Below are 14514 nucleotides of genomic sequence, written 5' to 3'. Positions count from 1 at the left end.
ATGGACAAGAATTACAAGGAGTGCAAATGCACCTGCAGATTGATCCTACCAAATTCACAATCCAAACGACTGGACGAAGGGAAGAGCAGCAGTAAAAGTAGTTTAGGATAAATTGATTTTTATTGCTTGTTTACATTTGAGAAGTATTTGAGCTTAAAATGGCTAGTAAGAAGCCGTGTATCAACTGTCTGTAAAATTTTTTTAATTAATGCATTAAGCCTACGGGTCAATTCAAAAAAAAAAAAAAACTCGAGCCATTTTCATTTTCTTGCAAAGGGACAACATTTTTGCACGTGCTCCTGTAATGACCATATAAACCGCATCATGTACACTTGTGGGACCTCTTTGTTGGTTCATCTGATGCCTTTATACGATTCATTTTTTTTTGGTCTCCCTACTGGCCGTTTTAGTATTGGAGGGAGCATTTTATAACCAAGGTCACGTTTCATCCATTTGTCTTTACTCGACATCGGAGCAATCCCATGAGCATAAGCTGTCTTCAATCGAGACACAGTGAAATATGGATCAACATAATCTTCCCGCCTTACATTCCTAATTGAGGCAATGAGTGCAGCCGCATGAACACATGGAACACCCTTCACTTGCCATGCTTTACAAGAACATCTTCGTTCCTCCAAATTTACCTCCCACCTTAATTTATTTTTTGTTATCTCGGCTGCAAAGTCCAAGCTTTTATAGACACTATAACCATTCAGCCCCTAAAAAAATTCATTGTATAAGTACCCTACATTGTAAACAAAAATGAGAACATTACAAATTTTATGTAGTAAGTAGTATTACCCGAGAAATCAATTGTATGTAATTTACCACCTTAGGTACAATTGGGCCCTTCCAACTTTGCACAATTCTTCTTCTTTCATTGAACCTCACCATTATCTTTTGTCATATGGAATCAATCAAATTTATAATTGGTTTCTGCCTCTCTTCAGATATCCAACTATTTAATACTTCAGCAATATTGTTGGTGAGATAATCACACTTTGAGATTGTTCCAAATTTGCTTCTACTCCACAACTTATCATGCTCCTTATCAAGATATTTCTTAGCTGCTGGACATTTTTTTCTCTATTTCAGCAATCAATGCATCAAAAACAGATTGGGAGTATGTCCGTGCAGCTCCCCATAATCCAAATCTAAAAAAGTCACCACGATATTTCTTCTTGAAAATTTTAAAAAGATGTCTCATGCATTCCCTATACTCAGCTAAAGGGTATACATTCTCGATGGCATTGTTTAACCCTTTTTGCATGTCGGATGATATGACAAGGCCCTCCGGCATTCCTGTTGCGTCATGTAACAATCTTAAGAACCATTCCCATGATTCCTCACTTTCAGGGTTCTAAACGCTATAGCTTTTCCGGACCATAAACGCTATAGCTATGAGATAAAATTGCGCTAACTCAGCTACGACCGCTATAGCTATAATAGCTGACCGCTATTACCGCTATATGAGACCCGCTATAACTATCGCTATGCTACATGGTTTTTTTTTTGCAATTTATATGGACTTTTGTACTTCTATTCTTATTTCTAATGCTACATGGTCTTCTACGATAAGTATACTAAACCAAACTATATGCTTCTATTTTTATTTATGATTTATTCTATCATTCTATATCGAGAAATATTCAAATACTAATTCTTCATTTTGATTACTCTTTTTATAGTATTCATTTGTAAAATTATTATCGTTCGTTTCAATTGAAAGTTGATTTTGATTATTATTATAATTATAAAATGTTTAAATATGTATATTGACTTCATTTACCTTATAAAATTAATTGCTCTTTGTCTATTATAATATGTAATACCATGAAGTATAAACTATTAAATAATGTTATTTTTTAGATTTTTTTTCCTTCTTATTTGCGTAATTGATAAAAAGTATAGACTTAAATAATGTTACTCTAATATTAATTATGTTGATATTTAGTAGAAATATAGAATATAAAGTTTGAAAAGGGAAAATCACTATGTGTGATAGCTTCCGCTATAGCTACGATATTCGCAATAGCTTTTTTTTTGGTCTCCCCGCTATGCCGCTATAATCGCTATTTAGAACTTTGCTCACTTTCATTCTCCATAACTGCAAATGCAACTGGAAACATCCAATTGTTGTCATCAATTGTTGTGGCAGCAACAATAACTCCATTCCATTTGCCTTTCAAGTGACATGCATCAAGGCTTAAGTAGGGTCTACATCCAATGAGAAATCCAGTTGTACAAGCTTCTCTAGAGCAACAAAGAACCGTTGAAAATGACAACTACCCCCATCGACAGGTTCGACTTTTAGTTCAACAACACTTCCAGGATTTCTTTCTCTTAACTCCTCTCTTAATGCTCCAGTTTGGACAGATGAATCCTTCCAATTTCCATATATTTTCCCGAGTGCTAATTCTTTTCCTTGCCAAACCCTTTGGTATGGCACCGATACACCAAATTTTGATTCTAGTCTTTGTTTTAATACCTTCACAGAAATATCGCCTTCCTTTCTGAGATCATTAATAACTCTATCTTACACCCATCCTTGAGTTGCATGTTTGTTTCCACGCTTATTAATCCCATTAGCATGTATGTTTTTGCTGCAATTTTCTAACTACGAAAGTTACCCCATCTTCTGCCACAGTTGCATGAATCCTCCAACTACACTGAGGATTTGCATAATTTGCTGTCACTCGTGCCGGTTCAGTCTTGCTTGATTCGTACTCAAAATCATTAATAATTGCATAGTGATTTAATGCCTTTCTAAATGCTACAACATGCGGGTACTTCACACCTACCTCCATCTTAGGGTCATCCTTATCATACAAGTAGAATTCTCCCTCGTAGGAAGTCTCATTTGCTTCATCAGTTTCATCCTCAGAGTCATTGTGAAGACTATGATAACTCTCTTCACTATAACAATAATCAGACCATTCTTCATAATTCTCTTGCTCTCCAATACACAAACCTGTGTCAAGACCTCCATCTTCTCCAATTCTATCCCCCTGGATCATCTTATCTAAAGTCGCATAGATCACCACCTCCTTCTTCTCCTCATACATTTTAAGCATCAGTCGGTAACTTTCTTCATCCTCAAGTTGAATAAAGGATTGTGTGACAACACGGTTATCTAAAAAAAATAGTTTTAGACTCTCATCCTCGTGATAGAGCCTACTCACATCCTCTAGTAACTCTACAAAACTAGAAGTTACCTCCTCAAAATACAAGGTCCTTTGCTTGCCATAACAATACTTCTCCTTTTTTCCATTGTTGATTTATCTAAATTGTCCCCCATATTTAACCTTCAACTTGTAACGCAATGAATTTATGCTGAAAATTAGAGATAAAAGATTAATAAGATTACTTTAGATAAAATAAAATGGTTCCAATTTGGTACCAGTTTCAATTTTAACCAGAGTTTGTGTTTAAATGAATTATTGCTGATGCATAAAAAGAGTAATTGCCAGTTTAAGATTTACATTAGACTAAGTTTGGTATTTTAATGTAAACTGTTGATTTTGTTTTTATTTGTCTTTGCAAGTTTCAGTTATATTACATAAATCAATTTCAGTTTTGAGATTGGCATTATGCATTTTTTCAGAAGAAAAAAAGATTAGATGAAACTAAGGTGAAAATATCAGAATTTTGAACTGTCAACATGAAAGTACCTTGAACCATCGACTATCACATCTTTTCTCTTTCTCACTGCCTTCAATTTCTCATGGGTTATTTTCGTCTTTGTTATGCAAGAAATTATCATCCTGATTATGGTTAGAAATGATGATCAATAAAGAAAACAAATCAATATTAATTGTTTGAATCTTCATCCATCATATACAATTTATGTGAGAGAGAGAAGAAAGAAAAGGATTGAGAGGAGAATAGATGGTCAAGATATACGATGGTAAGCAAAACAACTCAAAACTGCAACAAGAAAGCAACAAATGGATTTTTTTTTTTTTTTAAAAAGAAAGAAATAGTTCATATCTAACATTGGAATAGAACAATTTTGTTGCTGAATTTAAAAAAAAAACTTATAAAAGTTTCATACCATAGATTAGACTAATTGAATTAGGCAGAGAAAAAATGAGGGAGAGGGAGCGTCGGAAAAAACGCGGGAAAAAGAAAAAAAATGGGAGAGAAAGTAGCGTGAAGAGAAAAAAAAAAGGAAGGGGCAAAATTGTCTTTTCAATTTTTTTAATAATATTAATTTTAAATTTTAAATAGTTAAATGAATGAATGGGGATATAAATAAAATCATTTAGTTTTGAGGGGATATAGCTAAATTTAGTGTTGTGATGGGAATATATAAAAAAGGAGAAGTTTTGATGGGATATAACTAAATTTCTCTACAATATATTATGCACCACTTCTGAGAGTATGATGCTAAAAAAATATTTGTTTTTAAAAATAATTTGTCAAGTTTGTTTATTTATTTTTAGAAGATGTAAACAAAACAAAAATTTCAGGAGTTTTTAACTATATATAAAGAGCGGCAGGTCCACTTTTCTTTTTCTTTGTTCTTTTATTTCGGCCATAATTAAGTACTATAAAAGGAATATAAGTATACGACGATAGCTGTGTCAAACCCTGAGCCATAGACCGCCCGGATTCTAATATCGGGGACGATCACTACAAAAAAAGACGGTGATGAAAAGAGAGCAGGAATGGTGGTCGACCCGCCATCACCTTATGATATAGATTATCCAGATTCTAACCCCAATCCGTAGATTTTCTGGATCCTAATCTTGAAACAATCTCAAGAGAGAGGGAAAGAGAGACGGCGAGAGACTTGTGATCCAACGAGAGCAGCGATGGAGGATTACCTGCCGTCCGTTGACACTTTAATTGAAAACTACAAGCGACCCGAAACATCTGCCTGGATAGAAAAGGAGGCCGCTGCCTACTGGGAGTCTCTTGACCAATCAGGTGTGGATTTTATTTGTTCATTATTTTGTGCTCTGTAAATATGGATTTTTTTTCTTCGTTTTTCAAGTTAGAGGGAAGTAGGTCCAATGGACATCCGACATACTTTGGTGTAATGGATTCCACAACCCTGGAATGGAAATATGAGCGGGTGAGCACGAATATTAAAGCGGAACGCACAGATTTTCAAACGGTTCAGACGGTTTTGGAGTCCATAATAAGACCTAAATAGGTTCAATGTCCATCAGACATACTCCACTCTATTTTCGAGTTTCAAAGAGACATGGATGTACTAATTTAGAACAAAATTATACATTTATTCCTTGTTGCAAGGTGATAGGAGATTTTTTTTTTTTTTTTTAAAAAAGGAAGAAATTGAGAAAGTTAATGGTATCTGGTACAAGTACAACTTTTGCCGGGCGTTATTAAGTGAGTCAGAGATTTACAAAAATTTGCTCTTAATTACCACATTTTAACTACTGATGTATTATCAGCCTTTAAGTAATATTGCACAGGGTTGGAGCACTATATATGACCGAAAGCATGACAAGTATATATATATATATATATATACCATGATAATTATTGTAACTTTTTTATAATGAGGAATTGAGGATTGAAATGCCTCTGCTTTTTATTCCTCTATTATTCATTTATTTTTGAAACATTAATAACTTAAAATTTAAATCTCACATGTCAATTAAAACTTCAGAACTGGTTTTTATCATTTTCTCTAAGCATATGTAATTATGACATTTGATATTGTCTCAATTGGGCATCAAGAGCTTGAAAAAATGCACTAACATGAATAATTTTTAGACGTTGACTTTTCACCGTATTGACTCAAATATAAACATAATTGAGAAGTTATTTATGTGCTTGCAGAGAAAAATAATGGAGATAACATATAACGGTTTATTTTGATATAATGCCACTGTATTTTATATAATGAGCATTACAAAACTTTTTGGACCTTCTGATGCAGATAAGCAGGAGTTCCTGTCTGTGGATGCCACTGGTCTTGTCTTTTTCTCGGATGTCTGTATCCAGCAGCCATGGCTGGCGGATTTCCTATCAGATGCAATATCATTCTATGAGATCCACGGTACATGGGAGACCTACGTCTGTCCCAACCTAACTTGCTCGCGTTTATTCAAGGATGAGGAGTTGCTCATCATTCACCTCAAATGCGATCACTTCTCAGATATTCATCCTGTTGCATGGCCACCCCAACGGCACAATCTGGCCGAGGAGCGACAGTGTGCTAATGCCCTCCGTAAGATGGTCTGGAAACCAATTGTTGTTGAGGCCGCGTTGGATCTGCTCTCAACAATGTGCCTAGACCATGAACAAGTTACTATGGCTGATGTGTATGCTTGTTCTGATGAGCTTTACTCCTTAAATTGGCTGTTTTCTGAGGACCTTGAGAGAAGGAGACTTTTGCTTGAATTGAAAGAGGGATTCCAGATCTTGCTAGCTAAACAAGAGCAGGCTTCTATTTCATTGGTCTCTGATGGATTCTTTATGACAATGACCTCCTTGGCTTCCAAGCACATTTTTGTTGACCGTCCTCCCAGATACAATTTGTGCTTTCTTCAATGCATTCTGGCACAATCTCCCCTATCATTTTGTTTTCTGGAAGCTAGACACCTCTCCCGATTTGTTAAACTTGTGGAGGTGATGAGCCAGCTCGTCAAGCAACCTACATTGCACAATGCAAATCAAGAATTGGATTATGCTAAAGGTGATTCTGGTTGGAGTGAGACTGAAATTTTGGATGCACTTTCTGGTTCTCTTGGTGAGAACCTTTCTGTTTCTATCGAAACAGGGTTTCTCAGCTATGACGTCGGGGAGTCAATACTCTCATCCTTGTGCAGCGCGCCGCCTTTTCCCTCAACTCAAAGAGTTCCTAATAAAGCCCCTGTGATCTTTTCTCGTGTACAGAAAATCCTAGAGTGCATGAAAGAGGGTCGTACTGCCACAAGACTTACTCATCAGATAAGCCACCTGAAACATCAAATTCATGGGCAACTTGACATTCCCCGGGAGACACATTTCGGGATGGATTTTAATCCTGGTTGTACCAGTCACCTGGAATGGGAGCCTTATTGCTGTTTTAGAGACCATGACAAACTTAATTGTGTTGAATCTCATTTTGAGGTTTGTGATCCTAAGATTTTACACTGTCTTCCTTTTGTCATATAATTATATATTTCTTTGTTTCGTGTCATTGATCCACTAAACTACTTTGTGTCTGTAGAGGGAGCTGTACCATCTTCAACTTGTCAATGAATTGCAGTGCTTGGAGTCTCAGCTCCGCCAGCTTTGTGCTGTAAACTGTCGGACATATATTTTACTAGTTTTGGAATCTTTATTGCGGGTATGCAAATTAATTCCAAAAATGTTTATGTGCTTTCTTCTCTATACATGTTTTTTTTTTTGTGCTTGCAAACTTGAAGCGACTAAGACTTATTATGTTGAATCTGTTCAATTGCAGCTGAAATTGTATGCTCGCATGAGATGGCCAGATTATAAGGTGGAAGATAAAAATCCTTTTCCGGTTGTGGATAGGAAATTGTAGATGGCTTGCTCATTTTTTATGAACTTGACAGATATGTCCTTTTATTTATATATCAAGCACTATTTAGTCCCTACAACTGTCTAATCAAGTGTTGTTACTAGGTTTAGTTGCTTGTTAAGTTTTGCACTTGTGTTTATGCAACATGCCATTACAGGACCTGAAATTCTCTGTATCAATTATATACAATGAAAAATCTTTCTGCTAAGTTTTTTAGGTTTCAAATAAGTCAGGCTCAAGCGCACCAATTCTAAGTTCCTAACATTTCTTTGATCTATTAGTTATTTGAGTCATTCGAAGTTTGGCTGAAAATATTTTAAACTCTTGAACTTCAGCTTCCTTGAAATCAGGTCAGGCTCAAGGCCTGTATAAGAAATTATTTTTGACTAGTTTTATGTTTAGCTAAACATTATGTCAGCACATAAAGTGTAAAATATATTTTTTGTTTTCTTTGTGAGATGCATGTTGTTAGACAATACTAAATTGATCTTGCTAAAAAACCATTGCTGATTGTAAATTTAAATCTAAAATTGCCAGTATTGCACAGTAGATAAATGGCTGGATACAGTCCGGTTCAGTAAGAAAAATGCAACATTTTTGTGTGGAAGTATCAGGTTAAAAGTACTGTTGAGTGGTGCCTTACGTCAGCTATTATTTTCTTTAATGCAGCAATCCCAAATGATATCATATCAAGAAGGGAACGCGGAACAGAAGGTCAGTAGTGACGAGAGCAAATCTGAAGACAGTTCTGACTATGACACCGATGAATCCTGTTTCGACATGGACTGTGGTCATTATGAGAGTGAATCTGAAGAAAATTCTGATTGTCAAGACGGTTCCAAATCTAATACCGAGAGCGAATCTGAGACGGATTCTGAACGTGATGACAAACCTTGGAGGGGAGACCCAACCTTGTGTAGGTTGGATTCAACCTTGAGCGAGAGTGCGACAGGGGAGACCGAAGGCACTGGGCCTTTCTTTTGGATACCAACCTATGACGTCCTGAGGCACTGTGCCAAGTACCGATGTGGTGTTGGATGCAATAGCCTGCGGACAGGGATAAGGCGGTTTAGGCTTAATAAGACGTGGAAATACTGGCTCTGTTACAGCTGTGATGAGAGTTTCATAGATCGAGAGTCCCATATGGTGCATTTGGAGGACAAGCACCAGCTTTGCCTTGCTCATGATGATTATTGGTTGATACCCAAACAAAACTGTCATGATGAGGTAGAAGACTTGACACAAGATGAGGTAAAGAGTGAGCCAGGCCTGGAGGACTCCATCACTCTTCATCATAAATATCGTCGTTTTCTCGTGGATTCAACAAAGTTTGATCAAATATCATCAGCCAATGAAGAGGGAGAACTTGGTCAAGCAAAGAGGAAAGAATACATGGAAATTGTTGATGGTCTTCATTCTGAACTCTGTGACTTGAGGCATCTTTTCCATACCAAACGTGAATACTTGAGGTATTTGGAGGTTGTGAATTCCCTCAGTCTCATGTTATTTAATGGAGGCCAACCCCTCGTACTTATTGTGTGCTGGCTCCGCAAGCTTTCTATTATGGACCGGTGTACTGGCACCACCCACCAATTGCAATTCCGATTTCTCTCTCAACTTCTATGTCAAGCTCATGATCAAGGCTATGTTCCTTTGAGTAACTACTCTGTGAAAAATGCTTTTCAAAACATGAGGGCAGATATCATTTCCAAGGTTTGCTAGTAATGTTCCCTCCTGTTGCCTCTTTTATTTGCCTCATTTTCTATCATCTCTTTATCATGATTTAAGGTTCTCTTTTCAGATTGATTGGCAAGATAAGAAAATCTTAGAAGCACTTGTTCGAATAGATAACATGAAGCGCAACCTTTCTGACATCTGTGTCTGTGACTACAGGACAGAGATTGTGCCTTCTGTCAGATCATTCTTACACGTAATGCAATCTCAATCCGTTATAGTCTTAATGTCCCTGCCTCCATCTTTATAAATGTTTTTATATGTAATAATTTTCTTGAATGCACCATCTGTTTAATTTACTTCAGGCAAAATTTAAGTTTGATGATAGCCTTAGGTCCCTTGGATGTAACAATGTAAAGGTACGCATGACTTCTGCTTATCTTAGTATATTATTTAACTTTCCATGTTCTCTAATATTCCTTCACTGTTAAATGGACTGCCAAAAATTTATTTATTTTAGGAATTGCTATCTACTCTTGACCAACACTACATACACAATCCACGATTCTTTGGTGCGCGGGTACTATCACCGGGTAAAGTAAGTGATGTACTTTCATAGAATTTGTAATCTATTGTCTATTTTCTCTTTCTAATATGTTTCATGCTGTTCCAGTTCACTAAGTGTATGCTGGCATCCAAATTAAAGGACCAGAACAGATGGTTCCAATGTGAAGATTGCTTTCATTTTGACTCTAATTTTGTTTCTTAATTATCAATGATTATTTATCAACAGGTGGTTATCAATACTAGGAGGAAGAAGCCATGTTGGGGAATTGCTATTATAGGAATCAGTCTGGACTTTGTTGGTGCGAGTTCTTTTATTTTTCTTTCTTTTTACCCTTTTTCATATACATGTTGAAGGTTTTTATTCTCATGTAAGCTTCCAGCTTGAAAGTTCTTTTGTTCTTTCAGGTGAGTGGACACCCCTAGGACGCATGCTGAAAATCACCGGAATTTTCAACTATGGTGCGTTGTTTACTTGGCCTCCAGGAATGTGTAGGTCTTCTGGAAGGGTGATAAATTGCTATTGCGAGCCTCGTCTGTCCATGGAATCAGTTGGGGTCGATGTGGATCATTGCCTGTGTGAAGCTGTTGGTGACAAGTTAAATTACCTTACTGATGAGTACTTTGAACAAAATCGTTAGTGATGGATAGTTGTAATGAGTGCAAATTTGACATGATTGTTCCATGTAAGAATTTTAATTCACTTTGTTAGTGATATTCAAAATCTGAATTTAAGTTGTGGTTTCAGAAGAAAATATCTTAATTAGATTTTTATTTTTATTGAAACAAGGACTCGTTAATTCCAGCATATATTTCTTTTCAATTGATTCATAAGAAAATTGAACATGAAAACAAAATTGAAAGCAAGATTCGTTATTATATATGATGGGCCTATATTTTTATCTTGATTAATTCTGATAGGTACTTATTATGAATCCTCACCCTTTCATGCTGAATTAAACAAACAATAATAGTTGTCATAATCTTTTTATATATAAGTTGTATAGAAATTGTAAAAGAGTTGTTGTAAGAAAAAAAAAAGAATTGTAAAAGAGTTGATGTTCAGTTTTTCTTGACTTGCCGCCTCGATTTAATTAGTTAATTGTTATTTATCTAAAATTCAGTTTTTCTCGACTTTTGTGTACTAATTAAGTCATGGATTAAGGAATATTTGGCAATTCGTAAGATGATGCATCATTCTTAAATGCCAAATTGCCAAATCCATATTCCTCATTTGAACGCATAAATTAATAAATTAGGGATGAATTTGTTAGAAATAGTCACAAACAAACAAATATTTAAACTTTTTCTAGAAGAAACAAAAAACAAACATATAAATAACGGCAGAAATATTGTACTTTATGCAAATACTAAAAAAAATACCCATTTTGTGTCATATTCATATTCATATATATATCAACATCATTTATAGATAATTAGTTTTATTCAAATTGAGAACTACATTCATGCACCACTTTCAAGTTTGAATGTCTCATTTCATCACATGGTCAACTTGATGTCACTTAACTACTGCTCTAGCTGGTTTCTGGTATCAGGTTTCATTATTTTGTGCAATATTAAAAGTTCATAAATCAATTGAAGAAAGTCCTTGTCTCTAGAATTAGCGGCACAAATTTAAGTTGTTGGTGCGGATGAATGTTTCCTCAGGAAGAGACCAAGAATAAGGAAAAGCATCAAATCATTGTTTTCAATGAAAAAGAGTTTATTTTTTAATTGGATGGAAATTATGTTAGTTGACCTTCTAGTTATGATATGAATCATATGATTATTTGAGTACCACACTGTAATGTATTTATTAACCCTGCTTCATTTATTCGGACAGCCATTCATCCACTTTTGGAAACTGCCATGAGGTTTCTTGCAAAGGCCACGTGGCAGAAGAATCGAAACACGGCTTTATAGCACACCTTCTAGATAGTTCTGATATGATATGATTGTGTTTTGCAACAATAGATTTGCAATCCAGGCCCATGGGCTGGGCCTTTAATATTAGACAAATTATTCTATTTTTTTTTGTTTGAGCACGTCTTTAAGTGGTATCTAGTTCTACTTTTTTTTTTTAAATCCTGCGCCAAGTTATATACACTACATAATATGAGAGGAGAGAAAAAATAAAAAATAAATCATGCGCCAAGTTATATACACTACATAATATGAGAGGAGAGAAAAATAAAAAATAATCTTGCGCCAAGATATATACATTGTATGAACGTCACATATTTGATCATCATTACTATTAGATAATTATCGGGATTAAAAGATAATTCAACTATGTTACATATCGGAATCTGTTTTTTGTATTAATAAATATAACTTTCCCACAAACATATATCTTTGTTTGGTTAAGCAATATGTGTTATGCACAAACATATAACAATATGCCGTTAACAAAATAATTTTCTCACTTATTATGATTTCATAAAAATTCATAAATAAAGTCATTGATTCGTTTAACAAATTATAAATCGTACATAATATCTAAATAGTTATCAGTAATATCTGATGAGATTTTATTATTAGTTCATGAATGGATCCAAAAAAAATCGACACTCGGATTTACTCGTACAAAAAAATCACATAAAAAATGGACGTGTAACAGCAACACTCAGTAGCCTTCCAAAAACCAGTTCATTAATTACTCTGTTGTAGAATCTGTGTGTACGTGCTTGCGTCCAATCTGTTATTGTTTAGTTTGTCAATTCAATTGCTTATTTTGTAAACTAAACTGTACAGAACGAGTGCAGATCGACCACACGATTTTTTTTTTTTTTTTTTATTAATATCGACCACACGATTTTGATAACGTAATCTGGCATATATGATGCTGTTGAAGACTTGAAGTCTCCCTTCTAGAACCTTGATTTTTAGACAAAAAGGTCTCCCTTCTAGAAGGTCTTCACTGGTTCTGGTTGCATGCTCACATATTTTTTGGATTAAATTGTTTCACAAAATTAATGATGTGTTTATCATTTTCCCCAACCACTATCAATCAGAAAGACCCAAGAAAGCACACCTGAACTTTCATTCATCAACTTAATTTAGTCAGTCATGCATCCACACTATAGTACAGTATCGGTATTAAATAAAAAAACACACTTCTAGAAAATTAAAATTTTAGATGTGTTTGCGCCGCCAAAATGGTTTTACATTTCACATCAAGATTTTTGCCTCTAAACTTGGAAATATATCAGATGTTGCTCTTTGTTTTCTGAAATGATACTGATCCATAACCGATTTCTTATAAGCATTTTGTATGTTTCGTATAACCGATTTATTATATTGAACTAAAATTAGTATTCTTTATATTTGTCGTTCAGTAACTTGAAGATCGGATACTTTTTTTTTTGTTTTTTTAGGATTCGTTCTTGCATGTTTACTCTGCTTTTAATTGAAATTGTTGTCACTTAATCAAAGCGAAATGCAATATTTTCCCTTATGTTTACTGCAGACGACTGTGCTTGTCTTGGACTCTTGGTTGATCTTTTGTTTTGAGCTAGCAGCTAGACTTCTCTTTCTTTCAAGAAAAATTACCATTTATTGAAACTTTAATTTGAAACCTCAAAATTTAATTACATAATTTTATTTGATTCATCCGATAATTATATTATTTATTTCAGATTGTTTTTACTATTACAATTATTACAGTTGGAGAACGTACAACCGTTCATATTTTATCCGATTAATTTTCATTGGCACATTTTAGCTAATTATTGAGATCTGGAAATAGTTGGCATATGATAATTATCTTATCTAATAACTGTTAGAGATCTGCTCATAAATTCTCACGGCTTTTACTTTTCAGTTTTCACTAATGATTCGCTCATTCTCTCACACTCTCACAAAACAGAAAATATATATATAGAGAGGGAGATGGGCTACCTCTATATATAGTCGTTTTACTTCGCAACTCACCGTAGCCTACCTCTATATATATATAAAAAAAATTAATTTATTAATATTTCGGCTAAAAGAGATTCATTCCTCTGTATTTTCAAATAATTTATAATTATTCAATAAATTGTTAGATATTGCATAGTTATCATCAGTGGCTTTTTTTGACGTGCTCTTTGGAATAACAACTCAGATTTGTTGGTAGTGATTCCAAATTTTACACAATAGAGACAAAATACACTTCATAATAGTATAAACACAATCCAGGTAATTTTATTTCAACTTGATTAGTTTTGATTTTTGTTTTAACTATCGGAATGTTTGAATTTTACCCCCAGCACCACTTATTACAAAGTTAGAATTAATACACAGGAGCTGAAAAGGTTGGCCTATCTGCTATTATGAACTTTATGTGGTCAATATATAAAAAAAAAAAAAAACAATTATACATATGAACTCAAATGTACAAATTGCTTATTGTCTATATTCCTACAAACATTTTGAGCTTGCATGTTGCAGATTTATTTTTATGCAATTAATCCTTTAAAACTAATGAGTTTCTTGGGACAATTATAATCAAGCTAAATTTGGTTGACATTAGAAAACCGGGGAACAGCTTTGGTTTATTTGATGATCTAATGGCCAATGATAAATTAAAAGGTTCTATCCACAAATAACAAAAGGCATGAGGGGGTATTAGTGAAATTTTATCGTTATTTTAAGGTATGCATGACGACCGTACTTACGTGAGGGAAAGAGAGAACATGAATCTGATCAGTCAACTGTCTGAAGAGAATTGTGGAAATTTAAATAAGAAAGAAGCGTGTCATTAGAAGCTTCCATGAATTAATTATCTC

General features: G+C 34.5%; 1 protein-coding gene and 1 pseudogene across 1 annotated transcript; one reads left to right on the top strand and one right to left on the bottom strand.

Annotated features, from left to right (window-relative positions):
- Positions 1 to 353: 353 nt before the first annotated feature.
- LOC144546767 (uncharacterized) lies at positions 354 to 3065 on the bottom strand (annotated as a pseudogene).
- A 1782-nt stretch (positions 3066 to 4847) lies between these two features.
- LOC144546911 (uncharacterized) lies at positions 4848 to 10156 on the top strand. Its single transcript, XM_078295502.1, has 8 exons — positions 4848 to 4932; positions 5915 to 6034; positions 6874 to 7089; positions 7190 to 7465; positions 8122 to 9220; positions 9309 to 9437; positions 9547 to 9600; positions 9702 to 10156. Exons 5-8 carry the CDS (start codon positions 8171 to 8173, stop codon positions 9798 to 9800), a joined length of 1332 nt encoding a protein of 443 aa, XP_078151628.1. The 5' UTR covers positions 4848 to 4932; positions 5915 to 6034; positions 6874 to 7089; positions 7190 to 7465; positions 8122 to 8170; the 3' UTR covers positions 9801 to 10156.
- Positions 10157 to 14514: the final 4358 nt, after the last annotated feature.

Source organism: Carex rostrata, chromosome 30, assembly GCF_964058835.1.
Source record: "Carex rostrata chromosome 30, lpCarRost1.2, whole genome shotgun sequence".
NCBI lineage: Eukaryota > Viridiplantae > Streptophyta > Magnoliopsida > Poales > Cyperaceae > Carex > Carex rostrata.
The sequence above is the reverse complement of the archived record's forward strand: the minus strand, read 5'-3'. Positions and strand labels throughout refer to the sequence as shown.

Coding starts and splice junctions, on each gene's coding strand:
- LOC144546911 (XM_078295502.1), top strand. CDS start 8,171: ATGCAGCAATCCCAAATGATATCATATCAAGAAGGGAACGCGGAACAG. Junction 9,221..9,308: donor GGGCAGATATCATTTCCAAG/GTTTGCTAGTAA, acceptor TTCTCTTTTCAG/ATTGATTGGCAAGATAAGAA. Junction 9,438..9,546: donor CTGTCAGATCATTCTTACAC/GTAATGCAATCT, acceptor AATTTACTTCAG/GCAAAATTTAAGTTTGATGA.